Here is a 15,910-nt window from a genome sequence, read left to right on the forward strand (position 1 = left end):
TATAGAGTTTAGGAATGAAGAGATTTTCATTTAACTTGAATAAAAATAATGGATTTTTAAGTGAAAAACATTTGGATTATCGTTCAGCAGAGGCTGAAGACTCGTTCAAAAAGATGCTGGACTTATCAAGAGGTTGAATTTTTGAATGGAGAACGTTTTTGAAAACTTTCAAAATATGCTGAGAGAGGCGATATATCGCCCCCTGTAGGCGATATATCGCCTGGGCTAGTATGCCCGAGGCAATCGTGCAACGTTTCGTGTTTTTCGTATCTTCGTGCTGCGATATATCGCCCCCTATAGCTGCGATATATCGGCATACGCTGAATATTTAAACACGAAATTACACATTTTTAGCTTAATTTGAATTGAGTAAACAGCCTTGACTAAGCACTCTAACGATTTCAAAGCTGCTGACTGACCTTAGAATATTCAAATTTTAACCTTAATAAATTAAATCCTCAAAATACTTAATTATTAATAAACCTATACATGACATGTGCTATCATCTTACTGGTTCTTATCTAAACCTTATAGTATAATAAATATTACCCTCAATATCAGTCATATTAATCAAACCTTAGGTTAAAATTAATATTCTTAAACTATAGGTTAAACTTAGAAAATATACAAGTGTTACTATGAGTGTCCAAATAAATCCCGGTCTGAACCAAAAATCCATAGTCATAAAGATAATACTATTATTATTATTATACTAATATCTAACTTAGCTAAGTAAAGTTCTTGGACTCTACAAGATCATTGCAAAAGAAAGTGAAGATACTAAGGTCAATGCATTTGATGTTGAGATCATTGCAAACCTAAGTAAAGATACCAAGGCCAATGCTTTTGATTTAGAGAACATTACAACCTTGAGTGAAGTTAATGCAACCCAATGAAATGTGCTAGGATTGTGGTATGATACTTGTGTCACCATTAATGCAACCTATAATAAAACTCTTTTCAAAACCTTTGAAAGTGCAAAGGTGGGACTTGAAGTCCAAATGAAAAATGAAAAGATATCCAAAGTACTTTGAATGGGCTGCATTGGTATGTTCTGCACTAATGGAAAGAAAGTGATCCTAACTAATATTTTATATGTTCCCGATGACTAGAAACATTGTGAGTGGAAGTCTATTGAGTAAATCCGGTATCAAAATGGAGTTTGAATCCGGTAAAATCTTTTGACTAAATTTGGCACTTTTGTGGGAAATGGTTATTCATGTGATGGAATGATCAAACCTTGTACTCTTGATAATGACAATAATTATATGGCATCTAATTCTTGTAATGTGATTAATTCCAATTCTATTACTTTGTGGCATAATAGGCTTGCGCACGTAGGTTATGGCACAATTAAAAGAGTTGTTAAATTTAAATTGATAAATTGTGATGTGAATGAGCATGATAAATGTGAATTATGTGTTAAACCTAAAATGGTACAGAAACATTTTCAAAGTGTTGATAGATGTTCAAACTTACCAGATTTAATACATAGTGATTTATGTGAATTGAATGTCATGTTGACTAGAGGAGGAAATAGATACTTCATGACTTTTATAGATGATTGCTCAAGATATACTTATGTGTATTTGCTTAATAGTAAGGATGAGGCATTTAATACATTTAAAATCTATAAGGATGAAGTAGAAAATCAATAAAAAAATGAAAATAAAGACTCTTAGAAGTGATAGAGGTGGTGAATACTTTTCAAATGATTTCAATATGTTTTGTGAACAACATGGCATATACATGAATGCACTACACCATACACTTCACAAAAAAATGGAATAGTTGAAAGAAAGAATAGGACTTATCTTGAGATGATTAACTCTATGCTTTTACATGCTAAATTGTGTTATAATATGTGGGGTGAAGCTTTGCTTGTTCCGTATCATATATTGAATCGAATTCCTATGAAAAAGAACAATGTATCTCCATATGAGATATGGAGAGGAAAAAAGCCTAACCTAGGCTATCTTAAAGTGTGGGGTGTCTTACATATTGCAACAACACGAAGCCTAAAAGGACCAAGTTGGGTACAAGGGTCGTAAAGTGTGCATTTGTTGTCTATGCCTCAAATAGCAATGCCTATAGGCTATTAGACTTAGAGTCTAATGTGATAATTGAATCAAGAGAAGTGGAGTTATTTGAGAATATGTTATATTGTGATAGCAACTCTCAAGAACCCATAGGTGTTGGAGAATCTCTTAAAGAGAAAGATCCAAAGGTTGATGACCAACCAATATTGTCTCGGAGAAGCCAAAGGCTTAAAGAGTTGGGGTCAATTGAAAAATGTTCTCAAGTAGAGATACTCTACAGTAAACTTGAATAAGTCACATGGAAATTTCCTATGATTCTTCAAGTTGAGGATAATCCCAAAACCTACCAAGAAGCAATGTCTTCGATAGACTATGAATTTTGGAAGAGGGCAATAAATGATGAGATTGATTAAATTACGTCAAACCACACATGGGAATTGGTAGACCTTCTGCAAGGTTCAAAACCAATTGGGTGCAAGTGGATATTTCAGAAGAAATATCACACCGATGACACATATAAACCTTCAAAGCTAGATGGGTAGGTAAATGGTTTAAACAAAAGGAATGAAACAATTATTTTGACATGTATGCACTGATTGCTAGGATAACCAAAAAAAGAGTTCTATTTGCCTTATCATCAATATATAACCTTTATATTCATCAAATGTATGTCAAAATTACATTCCTAAATGGAAATCTCGCTGAAAAGATTTATATGGAACAACCAGAGGGTTTTGTTCTAAGGAAAAATGAACATAAAGTGTGTATGCTTGTTAAATCATTATATGGTTTAAAACGAGCACCGAAACAATGGCGTGAGAAGTTTGATAAATCTCTTGTTTTGGATGGGTGTAGAGACAATAATAGACAAGTGCTTATACTCTAAGACTTATGATGTCTATATCATCTTGGTGTATCTATATATTGATGATTGTTGATTTTGAGTAATGAGATGAGAGGCATAATAGAAATGAAGAGGTTTCTATCTTCCACTTTCTAAATGAAAGACCTTTGAGAGGTAGATACCTTATTTGGTATAAAAGTGAGAAGAAATAGTGGGGGCATGCCTTAAGTCAAGCTCACTATGTTGAGAAAGTGCTTGACAAGTTTAGTAATCTCAAAATCAAAGAGGCGAATACACTATTTGATTCAAGCATAAGACTTGAAAAGAACAATGGTAGAGCAATTAGTAAACTAAATAGGTTTACTAGCAATCCAAGTACTGAACATTGAAAAGTGATTGAGAGAGCTCTAGGGTACCTTATAAGGACCAAGCAGCTAGGCCTCTACTATTCAAAGTTCCTGAAGACACTTGAAGGATATTCCGATGCAAGTTGGATATCAAGTGTAGGAGATAATATCTCCACAAGTGGTTGGGTGTTTATGCTCAAAAGAGGAACGGTATCTTAGGGCCCAATGAAACAAACATATATTTCACTCAACCATGGAGAATGAGTTTGTAGCTCTAGCAACAAATGGCAAAGAGACCAAGTGTCTTAGGGATTTCATGAGGAATATCTGAATGGTGATAAAGAAGCCACATTAGCTAGAGCTTATAATGGCATGAGAAGTCTAGAAATATAATTCTAAGACATGAGTATGTGAGACAATTGATTCGAGGAGGAATCGTATCGATCTCATATATAGAGACAAGTAAGAACTTAGCGGATCCATTTACAAAAACATTTTGCGAAGAGGTTAGTAAGTTCCACTTATGGGACTGGAACTCCTAGAATAATATATTCACCCATGATGGAAAACCAACTCCAAACTTGTGAACATTAAGGGAAATAGTTCAATTGGTAAGAATAAGTTAGTTGGTGAATAGTTTCAACACTAACAAAGTCACGAGTTTCATCCAACGATCGTTAGTATTGGTCGCTACCGAGTGAGGGTTAAGCCTAGGGCTTTTAATGGTGTTCATTTGTGTGCTACAAACATCTCTAAAGGTAGAAAATATGTTGTAAGAACTTCACATATGTGAACTTAGAGGTGGCGTCGCCTCTCATGGGAGTTGGAGTTTCTCCTTGGAAAGTTCATGAAATGGATGAGCACATGGCCATAAGAGTGTTAAGCGAGAAAAGTGGGAAAGTGAATGGTCAAGTGGAGATGTGTGAGGTGTTACCGGTTTTTATCATTAAGGAGTATTTGGTTCAATATTTTAGACACCAATGAATTCAATAAGACTTTGTAATACTTTCACTAAGCTAAATTTCAAATTGATAGATACTTAATTTTATGCACCAAAAACGTTAAGCTAAGAAAAGATGATTATATTTAACCAAGTGGGGGAATTTTGAGATTGGTTAAATATAATGGTTAAGATGTTTACCCAACATGCAATGAGTTTTAAGGCTTATTAAATCCCAAATTCCATTATACTTAGTTGAAGCTTCAAGCAATAATGGGAGGCTGGGAATAGAGATTTTGGACAATAATATTCTAAGTTCATCTTATCATCATTTAGTTTTCTATATTCAAGATTGACTTTCATATTATGAACATGTTTCTTTGATTATCAAGAATTTCATTCATATTTTGAATTTGGATCTTAATTAACATATAGGGTTTAGAATATTTCATTATTCCAATTATTCATTGTATATTTCCAAAGTGTAAAGTCATATATTCCCAACAGGTCCTCCATAGATTGTGACCATAATGGATATCACTTCTGGCACCTCGCCCAAGTAGGTTGGCGACCGCAGCCGATTTTGTGGCGACCGCTACCTTTATCTTCCATCGTTTCGGCCACCATTCTAATTCTGGCCCTTGCAGCGATCGACGAAATGAACCATATGTCCTCTTCTGACTAGGAATTCAATCTCGTCCTTTAGCTAGCGACATTCGTTAGTGTTATGACCATGGTCCTTGTGGTTGCAACATTACTTGATCTGGTCATGTTTGTTTTGTTCCTTCCATATAGAAATAGTCTTCTTTTATGGCTCTTGACCTTCGGTCGCTACGTAGATTTCTTCACGTGTCTGGGCCAGGGCAGTGTAGTTGGTGAAGCGGGGTTCGTATACGGGTTGTCTCCCATCATGATTGGGCTTTTTGCTATATTTTCCTTGTTTGTGGGACACCTAGTGACTACTCGCTCGCTTACCGTTACCGTTGTTCATGCTACCTTTCTAGTCCTCACCGCTCCTTCAACCATGGTTACCAGTCTTCGCCTGGTCCACATTCTTCACTGTCTCATCCAGCTTGACGAACTTGTTTGTACGATCTAGGGAATATCACATCAAACTAGCTGCTTTTTGTTGGTATTAAATGATAAAATTAAATGTACGTAGCATAGTATATAAACCCATTTTAATAAATATTAATATCAGCCAGGATCATATGCATATATAAATATTAAATCACATGCAAAATAGAGCAGGCATTACCTCTTGTAGCCTATCAAGTGTCCTTAAATCTTTTTGTATAAAATCAACGATCTTCCAATCCAGCAATCTGAAAGCTCACACCTTGATCTTCCAGTCCAATCCTTAAACACACAAGGATGTGTGTGGGCCTGTATGATTCAAAAGGTTGATTTATGTGACTCTCTAGATGTACTCAACACATAGAGAGGTTTGACTAAGAAAAAGTATAGAATAGTTTTCAGCTTTTGAGAAAATTATCGCTTTAGAAAGAGAGAGAGTCTATATTTTTATTCTAAAAAATAATAATAAAGTTTATTCTAAAAGTCACGTACTATCAGAATTATATAAAAATATTTAATCTAATTAAATAATGTTTATTTTATTAAAAATATAATTCAAATTAAAATTGATTAAACAAAATTATTTCAAATTCAAAATTCAAATCCCAGGGATAAAAATCTCTGAGTTAGGCGCCACACACTATGCTGCATAGTGTGTGTCGCTCAACCTAATCAGGGTTTCCCTGATTTTCTCTTTTGTTTGTTTAATCAATTTTTAAGACAATATATTTATCCCAACATAAATATCAGTTAATTCGAAATTAACTTTATCTTAAAATACTAGTTTTAAATTAAATAAATAAATAAATATCATATTATAAATAAGATATTTATTATTCTCTCTTCTCATATTAATCCAAACAAGATTAATATTAATTTTAACCTATAGTTTTTCTAAATAAAAACTATATAGTTAAATAATTAATAAATTACCTATAACTATCACATAATTATTTTCTTGCCCTGGAAAATTAATTCATTTGCAATTTAGTCATTTCTCTTTACAAATCTTTCTTTTAACATGCTTACCCTTGACAGTGTAGGATATAGGTGATCTAGGGACTATGGACCTATGATACGAATCTCCAATAAACCAAATTATTAATTAAACTCTTTAATCTAATAATCTTATTTATTAATTCCATGATTACTCCACTATAAATATGGAATTGCACTCAAAGTATTTATAGAATGATATGTACAAAGTTTTCTCTTGTAGTCCATTGATATATTCAATATATGTAGTTATGTCCTCCATTATTGGTTCGTTAATTAGAGCTGGTCAAAATTACCGTTTTACCCTTTTAATTACCTCTTGATCCTTAAGTACCATTAATTCACTAGCGAATAATTAATCTATAATCTAATTATAGATTTGAGCTCAATAACTATTCAGTTCCAGAATTAACCCTTAAGGAAACCAATATTCGATCTGTTAGGAAAGCATGGATTCCATTATTGTAATTCATGTTCCCAGCCATCCATGATATTGAATCTCCAAAAAAAAGTCATTAGCCTCATTATTCTAAGAGACCTTAACAAGTGAATCAAAAGATCTAATAAACATGAACAGGAGTTCATGAATACTCAGGATTTAGACTGGTCTACAAATGATCATCTATCATGATAAGAATTAAATCTTTACGTCAAACGACAAGTTTATAAAGATAATTAATTCTCAATGGTCTTGTCATATATAATTTGTATTATATACAACACATTTACTAAGATGTCTATCCACACCAATAATATGAATCTAGATTACTCGCATCTCATATGCTTAGCAAACCGTACTAGTAACCATTTATTAAAGATTCCATACTTTAATATGTTACTGACTATTTTATTCATTATATATGATCTTAATTCTCTCGTACTAATACAAGATCATATTCTCATGAATAAATAGGGATTTTTCTTGATATTATTATAAAATTAATTCAAACAATAATTATAACATTCAAATATAATAAAATTGTACTTTTATTTAAAACCAATAAAATATCTTTACATGCTTTTAGGGCATCAATCCTAACACATTCTTGGTCAAGCTATTCCATAGAGGACTATGGACTCTGATGCAGAACATGATCACCATTAGTCGCCCCTCGTCGCCAATGGTCTTGGCACGAGCGGCTTCCTCTTGGAACCTCATGATGTAGTTTCAGAGTCTCCCTCTCGCCCTACTTCAGGTTGGCAAGGTGGTTAGCCTCTCGAGGGTGGACACATGCGGCATAGAAGTGCTGGTAAATGTCTTGAATCAGTTGTTCCCAGAGACAATGGATCTAGTAGGATATTCCAGAAACATTGCTTCGCGGCTCCGACTAGCTGGCTGGGAAAACCTTGCATTGGGTGTTGTCTGAAACTTTGTGGATCTCCATTTGAATCTCGAAGTTTTTGATGTGCTCCAAAGGGTCTCCTTTGCCATCGTAGGTCTCCATCAGTGGCATCCTAAAGTTATTATGTAGTTGTGCGTCGGCGACGGTAGGAGAGAACGGGTTCGCCATTCTAAGGTTCAAATCGGGCTAGCCATTCCTGGTCCCCCCCCCCCCACATCTCCCTGATCGCCCTTCTTAGCTCCTCGATCTGAGTGAGGACCAGATCGTCAGCGACCAGGACCTTTCGCCCATTGGAAATTGAGAACTCTTAGGCGTCGGTGAGTGTGGGTTGTTCATGGTTGTCTCCTTAGCCTTCCATTTGAGTGTTCCGATGGTCACGCAAGTTGTCTCGACTCTTTGCATTCTAACCTTGGCCGTCACCTCACCGGTCTTTGAGGTTTTCATACAGATCAGGCCCATTCCTGGGTGTCACTCTTCCTCCAAGGCATGTGCAATGTTTCCAGTGGGGCTGGCTATGGGGCGAGTGATTCACTAAGCCTTGGCCATGGTCCCGAGCCTGGTGGTCGCTGTCCTCCTTGGCCAAGAGGTCGAGGAGGTCATCCTGCTCGGGACTGGGATCTTTCAAGATTGACCATGCCCTTGGTGTGACGAGCGGTTGATTGCTCCACTCCCTCTTTGTCCAAGGTGTAGGGCTACCCTAAAGGAGCTTGGAGACGTCGCACTGCCATGTGTTTAGTTGTCTCGAAGGCAAGGGTTGCCTCTCGTTGTCGTTGCTCCATGTCCCGTCATTAAGCAATCGCTACAGCAGTGACGTTCATGGTGCGCAATCGTGCCATCTATTCCCTCAGGGTGGCGACGTCCTCCCGTGCCGGCTCGGGATATTGGGGGGAGGTGGTCGCCATTGCCTTCACCCTGGTTCTCGCGAGGGTCCTCCTCAATGTTTTTCGGTAAGGAGGATTCGATGGGGACACAAGGTCATTTTCTTTAGTTGGACCACACCTAGGTGCCATGACCAGCAAGGGGTGGGCACCTTGGGTGGTAGGTACGAAGATCTGACTCCGAAACTCACACTCTTAATGAAAGCACCAAAATGTTGACTTGTTTTTTCATCAACTCACTCGGATTAATAAATGAAGAGTTGTTTGTGTATAATATCTTAGAGCAGATCTTTAGTGATGAACAGTGAGCTAAACAAAAGAGAAGTAAATGTAGCAATAAATGAATGAGACAAAGATTCATAGTGGTTCGACCCAAAAAAGATGACCTACGTCCACTATAATCATTATTATTTATGAACTTTGAACCCTTAAGAGCAAGTTGATCTTGATCCTGCTCTTAGGGCAGTTAGAGTAATGGAGAGTAGAAGCTCTCTCCGGAAATGAACAGGTACTGACTTGTTTTTCTCTCAATTCCTAAACTTGTCCCAGATCCTCTTGTTACTGTGTGGGTTGCACTATTTATAGTCGCGGAGATGGGTAGGGCTGACGGTGGCACCTTGTTTCTTGATCAGGCTAAATCTTGGTACACTTGGCTTGAAGACAGGTTTGTGTCTCGCCAAAAATAGTAGTCTGATGTGTCATATTTATTTAATGGTTGAAGGTGCACTTGGGTGCGGAAGAAGGCTCGTATGGTGAGGGCCATTGGCGAGCGCCTAGGGACCTCAGTGACCGGCGAACAGCTACTGGTGGCTAGTGACCGACGAGGGACCTCAAGGATCAGCTACGTCTGATGGCGACCTTAGCAGATCCTTGTGACACGCGCTCATCCGACTTGTGCATCTAGCTAGGGCGATTGGCTAGGGCCCTTTTCTTCTTACGATTGGTGTTGGCATGGCTATCTATGATCATTTGGCTTCACGCGATAGGAGAAGTAGATTGGCACTGGCGAATCTTACCTCTTCTTGAGTATTAGGGAAGTCGTGAGGGTGGTGATTATCGTGTCCCAACACTTTGTCTTGACACGTCATTGCTTCGCGGGCCGCCACGTGGAAGTGCCGAATTTGGATATAACAATTATTATAAATAATATTTATTGTATATAGTAATTAGTTTAATATATAATAATAAACTTAAAGAATTTGCTGTTAATAAATAAAGAATTTATATATGCTTAATTAATAATTTAGCCATATTTATGTATGTTGATAATTATAAATAATATTTTATTATATAAAATAATTAATCTCGTATATAGTTAAAATACATTTAATAATTTAATTTTAATAGGCATATATATGCAATTATTATAAGTATGTAGCTATATAATCACAAAAGACAAAAGAAGTAGAAAAATGATCCAAGAAAAGAGAAGTTATTCACACTTCTATTATTATATTTAAAAAATTATGCTTACATGCACAATATGAGAAAAGAGTTGATTGAACAACTCATATGGTTGCTTATATATTTATAAATATGTATAAAGAAAGGAAGATTTCTTCTTTACATATTCAACCCATTCATTTCTCTAATAATTTTGATCATTCATTTTTGTTTTAGTAACTACAAAATTATTTAGAAATTTGAAGTAAGTGATGTGATACATTGATTTAACAATACATAAAAAATATTAAAAAAATAACTACACTTCAAAGTAGAAGATTTTTCAATAATTATTACTTAACTAATAATTATGATGGTGTGAACACAGTAATTTAGTATAACAAATCACAAAAAATAAAATAAAAAATTTGTACATTAATTTTAAATTATATATATAGAGATACGTGTACATATTTTTCTACACTTCAACAATATCACTGAGCTTAATAGAAACACTGAGGCTATCGCAAATATATATATATAAATTTATATACAGAAATGATCCTATAAAGATATTTCTTGCGTCAAGAAAAACTAATGCAAAGTACAAACAATGGAAAGTGCTAAGAAACTATTCATAGAACCACAATTAATGTATGTGTGGCGTGCCAGCTAATTAATGTGCAGTGATTAATAGTACAATTTACATGAGTCGTACCAAGAATAATCATATTCATAACATACTCCTTAACCAATTAAACTATTGCTTGAAATCATCTTTGAGAAAGAAAACATAATGAAAGAAGCTGATATTTTCTGATGTAATAATACGAAGACCAATAAATAGGTGCTGAAGGTGATGTGAATACTTCATATCACTAACCAAAAGATAAATGTTGGTGTGGGTCAGGACTCAGGTCACAGGAACGCAATCCAAGTAGCTTTCTCCTTTGAAACTTTAGATTATGAAGGAATAAAGCAGTTACACGCAAAGAAAAGGGGACCATGTCATTACTTTCACAATATAAAAGCAGAATATTAAACCTTAAAACTAGATCTAATTCCAATTAGCCCCACAACAATTCATATTCTAAATTACACATGTACTGGCTTAGCATAAATAAATCATATTAATTTTCATCAAACAAACCATAAAAAATAAAAACTAGTTAACTAATTGCTACATTGGATGGATTTGTATTTTCTCAATAATATATATACATTTACATACATAAAAAAAAAAAATAAGTACAAAAATCCTAGCATGACCATATATTAATAATGGACGTATCCATTGATAAAATTAACCAATTCTAAAGTCTACCCAAGCCAAAGCCGCCTTTGACATAACACCAAGAAAGAAATGCATGAACTTTACACAAATGTTTGGTCTTATCTAAAAGAACAAAACTTAAATACTTCGAGTTAGAGTACACTCCAAGCTGTTTATGTACACAAAAGCAAAATTAAAATTCAAATAGAAAGCTCAATAATCATAAAAACAACTAGAGAAACACGTATGTTTGAGTATGTGACCAAAATAGTTGTAAGAAACACAACAAATTGGAAAGTAGAAACTAAAATTCATATCAGCAGCCATATCTTTTCATCATCATCAGAATTCAAAACAAAAGCCTCAAACAACTACCACATCAACGTTGTACATATCCATAGTCAACGACAGCAGACAGATACGACCCCAAATTCTTCAATGAGAGAGAGAGAGAGAATGAGAAAGTAACAATAGTCAACACTAATAAGTGTGAGAGATATTCTTATTGCTGAACACTCACTTCAGTCAACTGAGTCTTCACCTTCGGCGGTCTGCCTGTCGATGTAGCCGTCACCGTCGCGGCCCCTGACCCGCCCAAACCTCCAGTGGGCTTAACCATTTTTCTAGGCCGGCCCCTGGGCTTGTCACTGGCTGATGAAACCTTGACCTTGGGAGACTTGGGGGGCGCATTTTGGTCCTTAGGAGGACGGCCTCTAGGCCTGACCGGGCCCAATATGGTGTCCGGAGACAGAGGATACTTACGCTTAGGCGGCCTACCACGGCCACGCCTGGGTGGCGCGTTTGGATCGGCCTTTGAGTAGTTGTTCTTCCAGAAAACAAGTTCTCCGGTGTCTCTCATTCTGGTGAGGTGGTGAGAGAGCAAGGCAGAGTGGCCCGCTGGCACATCACCATACGTTGATTCGATGTATTTCGAAATTGACGATTTGTTTGAGCCATTTGGGTCGTTCAAGGACTCAATGGCTCTTATGATCATCTACAAAATCACACAAAAATCCAACTTCGTCACCAAAGTTTTCTTCTTTTCTTTTTGGTGTGATGGTAAGAAAATTGTGTGTTGGTTGAGAAATGAAAGTTGCTAGAGATGGTGTTTTCTACAAGTATCCATGGATATCTCAAAAAATAAATAATAATGATCATAAAATATTTTAAAATTATGAGAAGGCTTCTTCACACGATTTTGTAGAAGGTAATGTATTACTACGAAAATTTTAACAAACTGTTTCTCCTTAATTATTAATCCCATAAATGTAAAAGAAATGTTGAGAGAAAAAAACCCTTAATTGTAGTGAAATTTCAGAACTAATCCTTTTGGTATTTTCTTCTCTCGCTGATTCGAAAACTAATGAACAAGCAGATGTAAAATAAATAAAAAAGTCGCAAACAAAGAAAATCATTTTTTTTCTGAGCTGAAAAAAAAAAGAAAAAGAAGTTTTGGTTTTGATATGGTTTAATTTTGACTTTTTGAGCTTTGCTGAGGGGGTGGAAAGATAATATACCTCGGGGTAAGGAGTGAGTGATGGAGGTTTATTAACCTCTTCAGTCGCCATTAAAGTTGCAGAGAGATAAAGCCCACAAACTAAAAAATAAAAAGTAAAAATTCAAAGCTTTAAGCTTCTTAGTCACAGTCTCAGTCTCCGAGTACCCCACCAAGCAAGAAGATAACCAGCTCCTTTTGTTCAAATTTTAGAATCAACCGTTTGCTTTGGACAGAATTTGCAACGAATTTGTTAGCTCGATTGTATAAGGAGGTGGGGAATAATACAAATAAAATAAAAACCATAAGCTATTTTTTGTTTTCGTACTTTTGTTTGCATCAGGTAATGAACGGTCAGGAATAATGGAGCGTCTGATAATGAACGGTATTTGTTCAATCCTGGAGATATAGTGGTGGATTGGATAGATGAGTAGATGAAAGAGTTGTGAGTGAATTTACTAGATCTTTCCGGATACGAAGATGAATTTCTAACGAGGGTCGGGGGTTGGGTTTTTATCCGATGGTTCCCCGCTCACCAACAATGACAGTAGGATCGGCAAAATCATATCCTCTTGTACGTTCCTAAAATGTCGCAGTTGGTACTGTCGCCTCGTACCTGATCCTCCGCATGTGCCAGCTATTATAGATAAGTAAGCCCCTCTGCTGATGTGGCGTGAAAGATAAAGCAAAAGATTGGCTTTGTTTTTTTTGGGCTTATTTGCACCAAAAAAATCCTAAGCTACCTCACCTTTTGCACTTGAGTCCTCATTCTCTATGTTTTTGCAGTTAAATCCTCATCCTTAATTAAAGTTAGCATATGTTAGTTTTAACATTTGTCGTTAAATACTTTTTAAAGAAAAAAATAATTGAAACTGAAAGTCTCAAACCATGCATATATAACTCCATAGCCATTCTCCACCTACCACACACTCCAAAAAAAAATTAGTGGAAGAATAGAGTCAACGTACACCACCATATTCCACATTCACCATTACCCTTTCTAATTCTCTCTCTCTGGCAATAAGTCTAAAGAAGAAGGCTTGGTGATCATTAGATAAATACACACACATTTATATATATATATATATCCTATATAACAATAGGTCTCTTAAAAATAATTTCTTCTGAATTTGTAAACATGGGTCCTGAGAAAGTCTCAATTCACTGCCACTTTTGGTAGTACGGATTTGTAAAAATGTCTCTTTTGATAATATAGATTTGCCGACGTCGACGGAGGAGATCAAAACAAGTGGTGAGTCGCCATTGTTGTAGCCCCACTGAGTCACTCCGGCTGGGGCAGCAATGATTGTTGTGCTGATGATCATGAAGGTCTCACTAGCATAATATTAATCAAGTTATAATAATCAGCTATAGATGTGTGTGTATATATATATATACGTGCCTTGAATCACATAGGCCATAGTTGGAGCGTTAGTGAACGAAGGCAAGAAGAGGATGGTGTGGCGAACGGCGGAGACGGCAGCACATTGGAGACGGTCGATCATTTTCTAGGTCCTAGTACTCGTTGATGCCGGCCTCCGACTCAACGCGGCGAATGGGCTTGATGCCGTTGAGGATGTCGAGGAGGCAGTTGCTCTGCATACAGCGCTGCTGGTGTTGGTAGCGGCTGCCAGCGAGTTGGGACTGTTCGAGTTGAGCGAAGCAATGGAATAGAAGAAGGGAGTCGAGAAAGCGAGGCAGAGGAGTGAGGTGGAGGAAGAGCTCGCCGTGTTTGAAGCTCATCATCTTGAGATTGATATATAACTATGAGAAAGAAGGGGTTGGTAATGGAGATTATATAGTAAGAGTACTAAGAGAGGTTTGGGAGTGTGTGAGATGTGGCGAATGGCTATGGAGTTATATGCATGGTTTGAGACTTTCAATTTCAATTATTTTTTTCTTTAAAAAGAATTTAACGGCGAATGTTAACATAATAAGGCAAAAACTAGCAGGCCCTAACTATAATTAAGGATGAGGATTTAATTGCAAAAATATAGAGAATGGTGACTCAAGTGCCAAAGGTGAGGTAGCTTAGGGTTTTTTGGTGCAAAAATAGCCTCTTTTTTTTCCAGAGGTGTGAGGATTAGAGAGAGAGAGATGTCCTACGTTGTACCTTAAACTTGAATATTTTTGTACTTTTTTGCAAGTGAAAATCTGATCCTCATTTTTTAGCATATTAGCTGTCGTGAATGTTTAATTGGGATAAGTGATTTTTGGCTCATTACACTTGTGTTAGGGCGGAATTGAGAGCCGTACGTCCTTTGAATACAATGTTTTGCCATAAACCAATGTAATTAGTTAAGAGGAAATTAGAATCGTTATATGGTAATTTGAAGATTCAGTTGCAGGAGTTACTGGATTTGGGGTTCATCAGATCGAGTTTCTCGCCATGGGGTGCTCCGGTGTTGTTTGTCAAGATGTGTATTGACTACAGGGAGCTGAACAAGTTGACCATTAAGAATAAATACTCACTGCCTAGGATCGACGATTTATTTGACCAGTTACATGGAAAGACAGTGTTTTCTAAGATTGATCTTCGGTTAGGTTACAATCAGTTAATGATCAAAGAAGTGGACATACCAAAGACCGCTTTCCGTACGAGATATGGACACTATGAATTCCTGGTTATGTCCTTTGGATTAACCATTGCCTCAACATCTTTTATAGACATGATGAATATGGTTTTCAAGGACTATCTGGACAAGTTTGTGATTGTGTTTATTGACGACATCCTGGTGTACTCCCAGTCAGAGACAGAGCATGAGCAGCATTTACGTGTGGTATTGCAGCGGTTGAGAGAGCATAGGTTATATGCTAAGTTCAGCAAGTGCGAGTTTTGGTTGCCGCAAGTCACGTTTCTGAGCCATATCATTAGTAAGGAGGGGATTTTGGTTGACCCAAGTAAGATTGAGGCAGTGAGGGATTGGCCTAGACCGAGCAGTGTTCCGAAATTTAGGAGTTTTCTGGGGTTGGCAGGATATTTTCGACAGTTTGTTGAGGGGTTCTCCAGGATAGCCACGTCGTTGACTGAACTGACGAGAAAGAAGACTAAGTATGTGTGGACAGACAGGTGTGAGAACAGTTTCAAGGAACTGAAGTGGCGACTGATCACCGCGCCAGTGTTGAGTCTGCCGACAGACAATGAGAAGTTCGTGGTTTATTGTGATGCTTCCAGACAGGATTTAGGGTGTGTGCTGATGCAAGCCGGAAAGGTGGTAACCTATGCATCGAGACAACTAAAGGAGTATGAACAGAGATATCCCACGCATGATTTGGAGCTGGCAGCGGTGGTATT

General features: G+C 36.7%; 1 protein-coding gene across 2 annotated transcripts; it reads right to left on the minus strand.

The window, feature by feature from the left end:
• Nucleotides 1-11,313: 11,313 nt before the first annotated feature.
• Nucleotides 11,314-13,149, minus strand: LOC133818625 (HMG-Y-related protein A-like). Of its 2 annotated transcripts, XM_062251618.1 has the most exons (3): nucleotides 12,944-13,149; nucleotides 12,638-12,841; nucleotides 11,314-12,114 (listed from the first exon to the last, which is right to left on the minus strand). In XM_062251618.1, the coding sequence occupies exons 2-3, from the start codon at nucleotides 12,686-12,688 to the stop codon at nucleotides 11,623-11,625; spliced, it is 543 nt and encodes a 180-aa protein (XP_062107602.1). In that variant the 5' UTR covers nucleotides 12,689-12,841; nucleotides 12,944-13,149; the 3' UTR covers nucleotides 11,314-11,622. The 2 variants fall into 2 exon arrangements, with proteins under 2 accessions (XP_062107602.1, XP_062107601.1); XM_062251617.1 differs by lacking the exon at nucleotides 12,944-13,149 and having other exon boundaries at nucleotides 12,638-12,937.
• Nucleotides 13,150-15,910: the final 2,761 nt, after the last annotated feature.

This window comes from Humulus lupulus, chromosome 2 (assembly GCF_963169125.1).
Source record: "Humulus lupulus chromosome 2, drHumLupu1.1, whole genome shotgun sequence".
NCBI classification, from domain to species: Eukaryota; Viridiplantae; Streptophyta; class Magnoliopsida; order Rosales; family Cannabaceae; genus Humulus; species Humulus lupulus.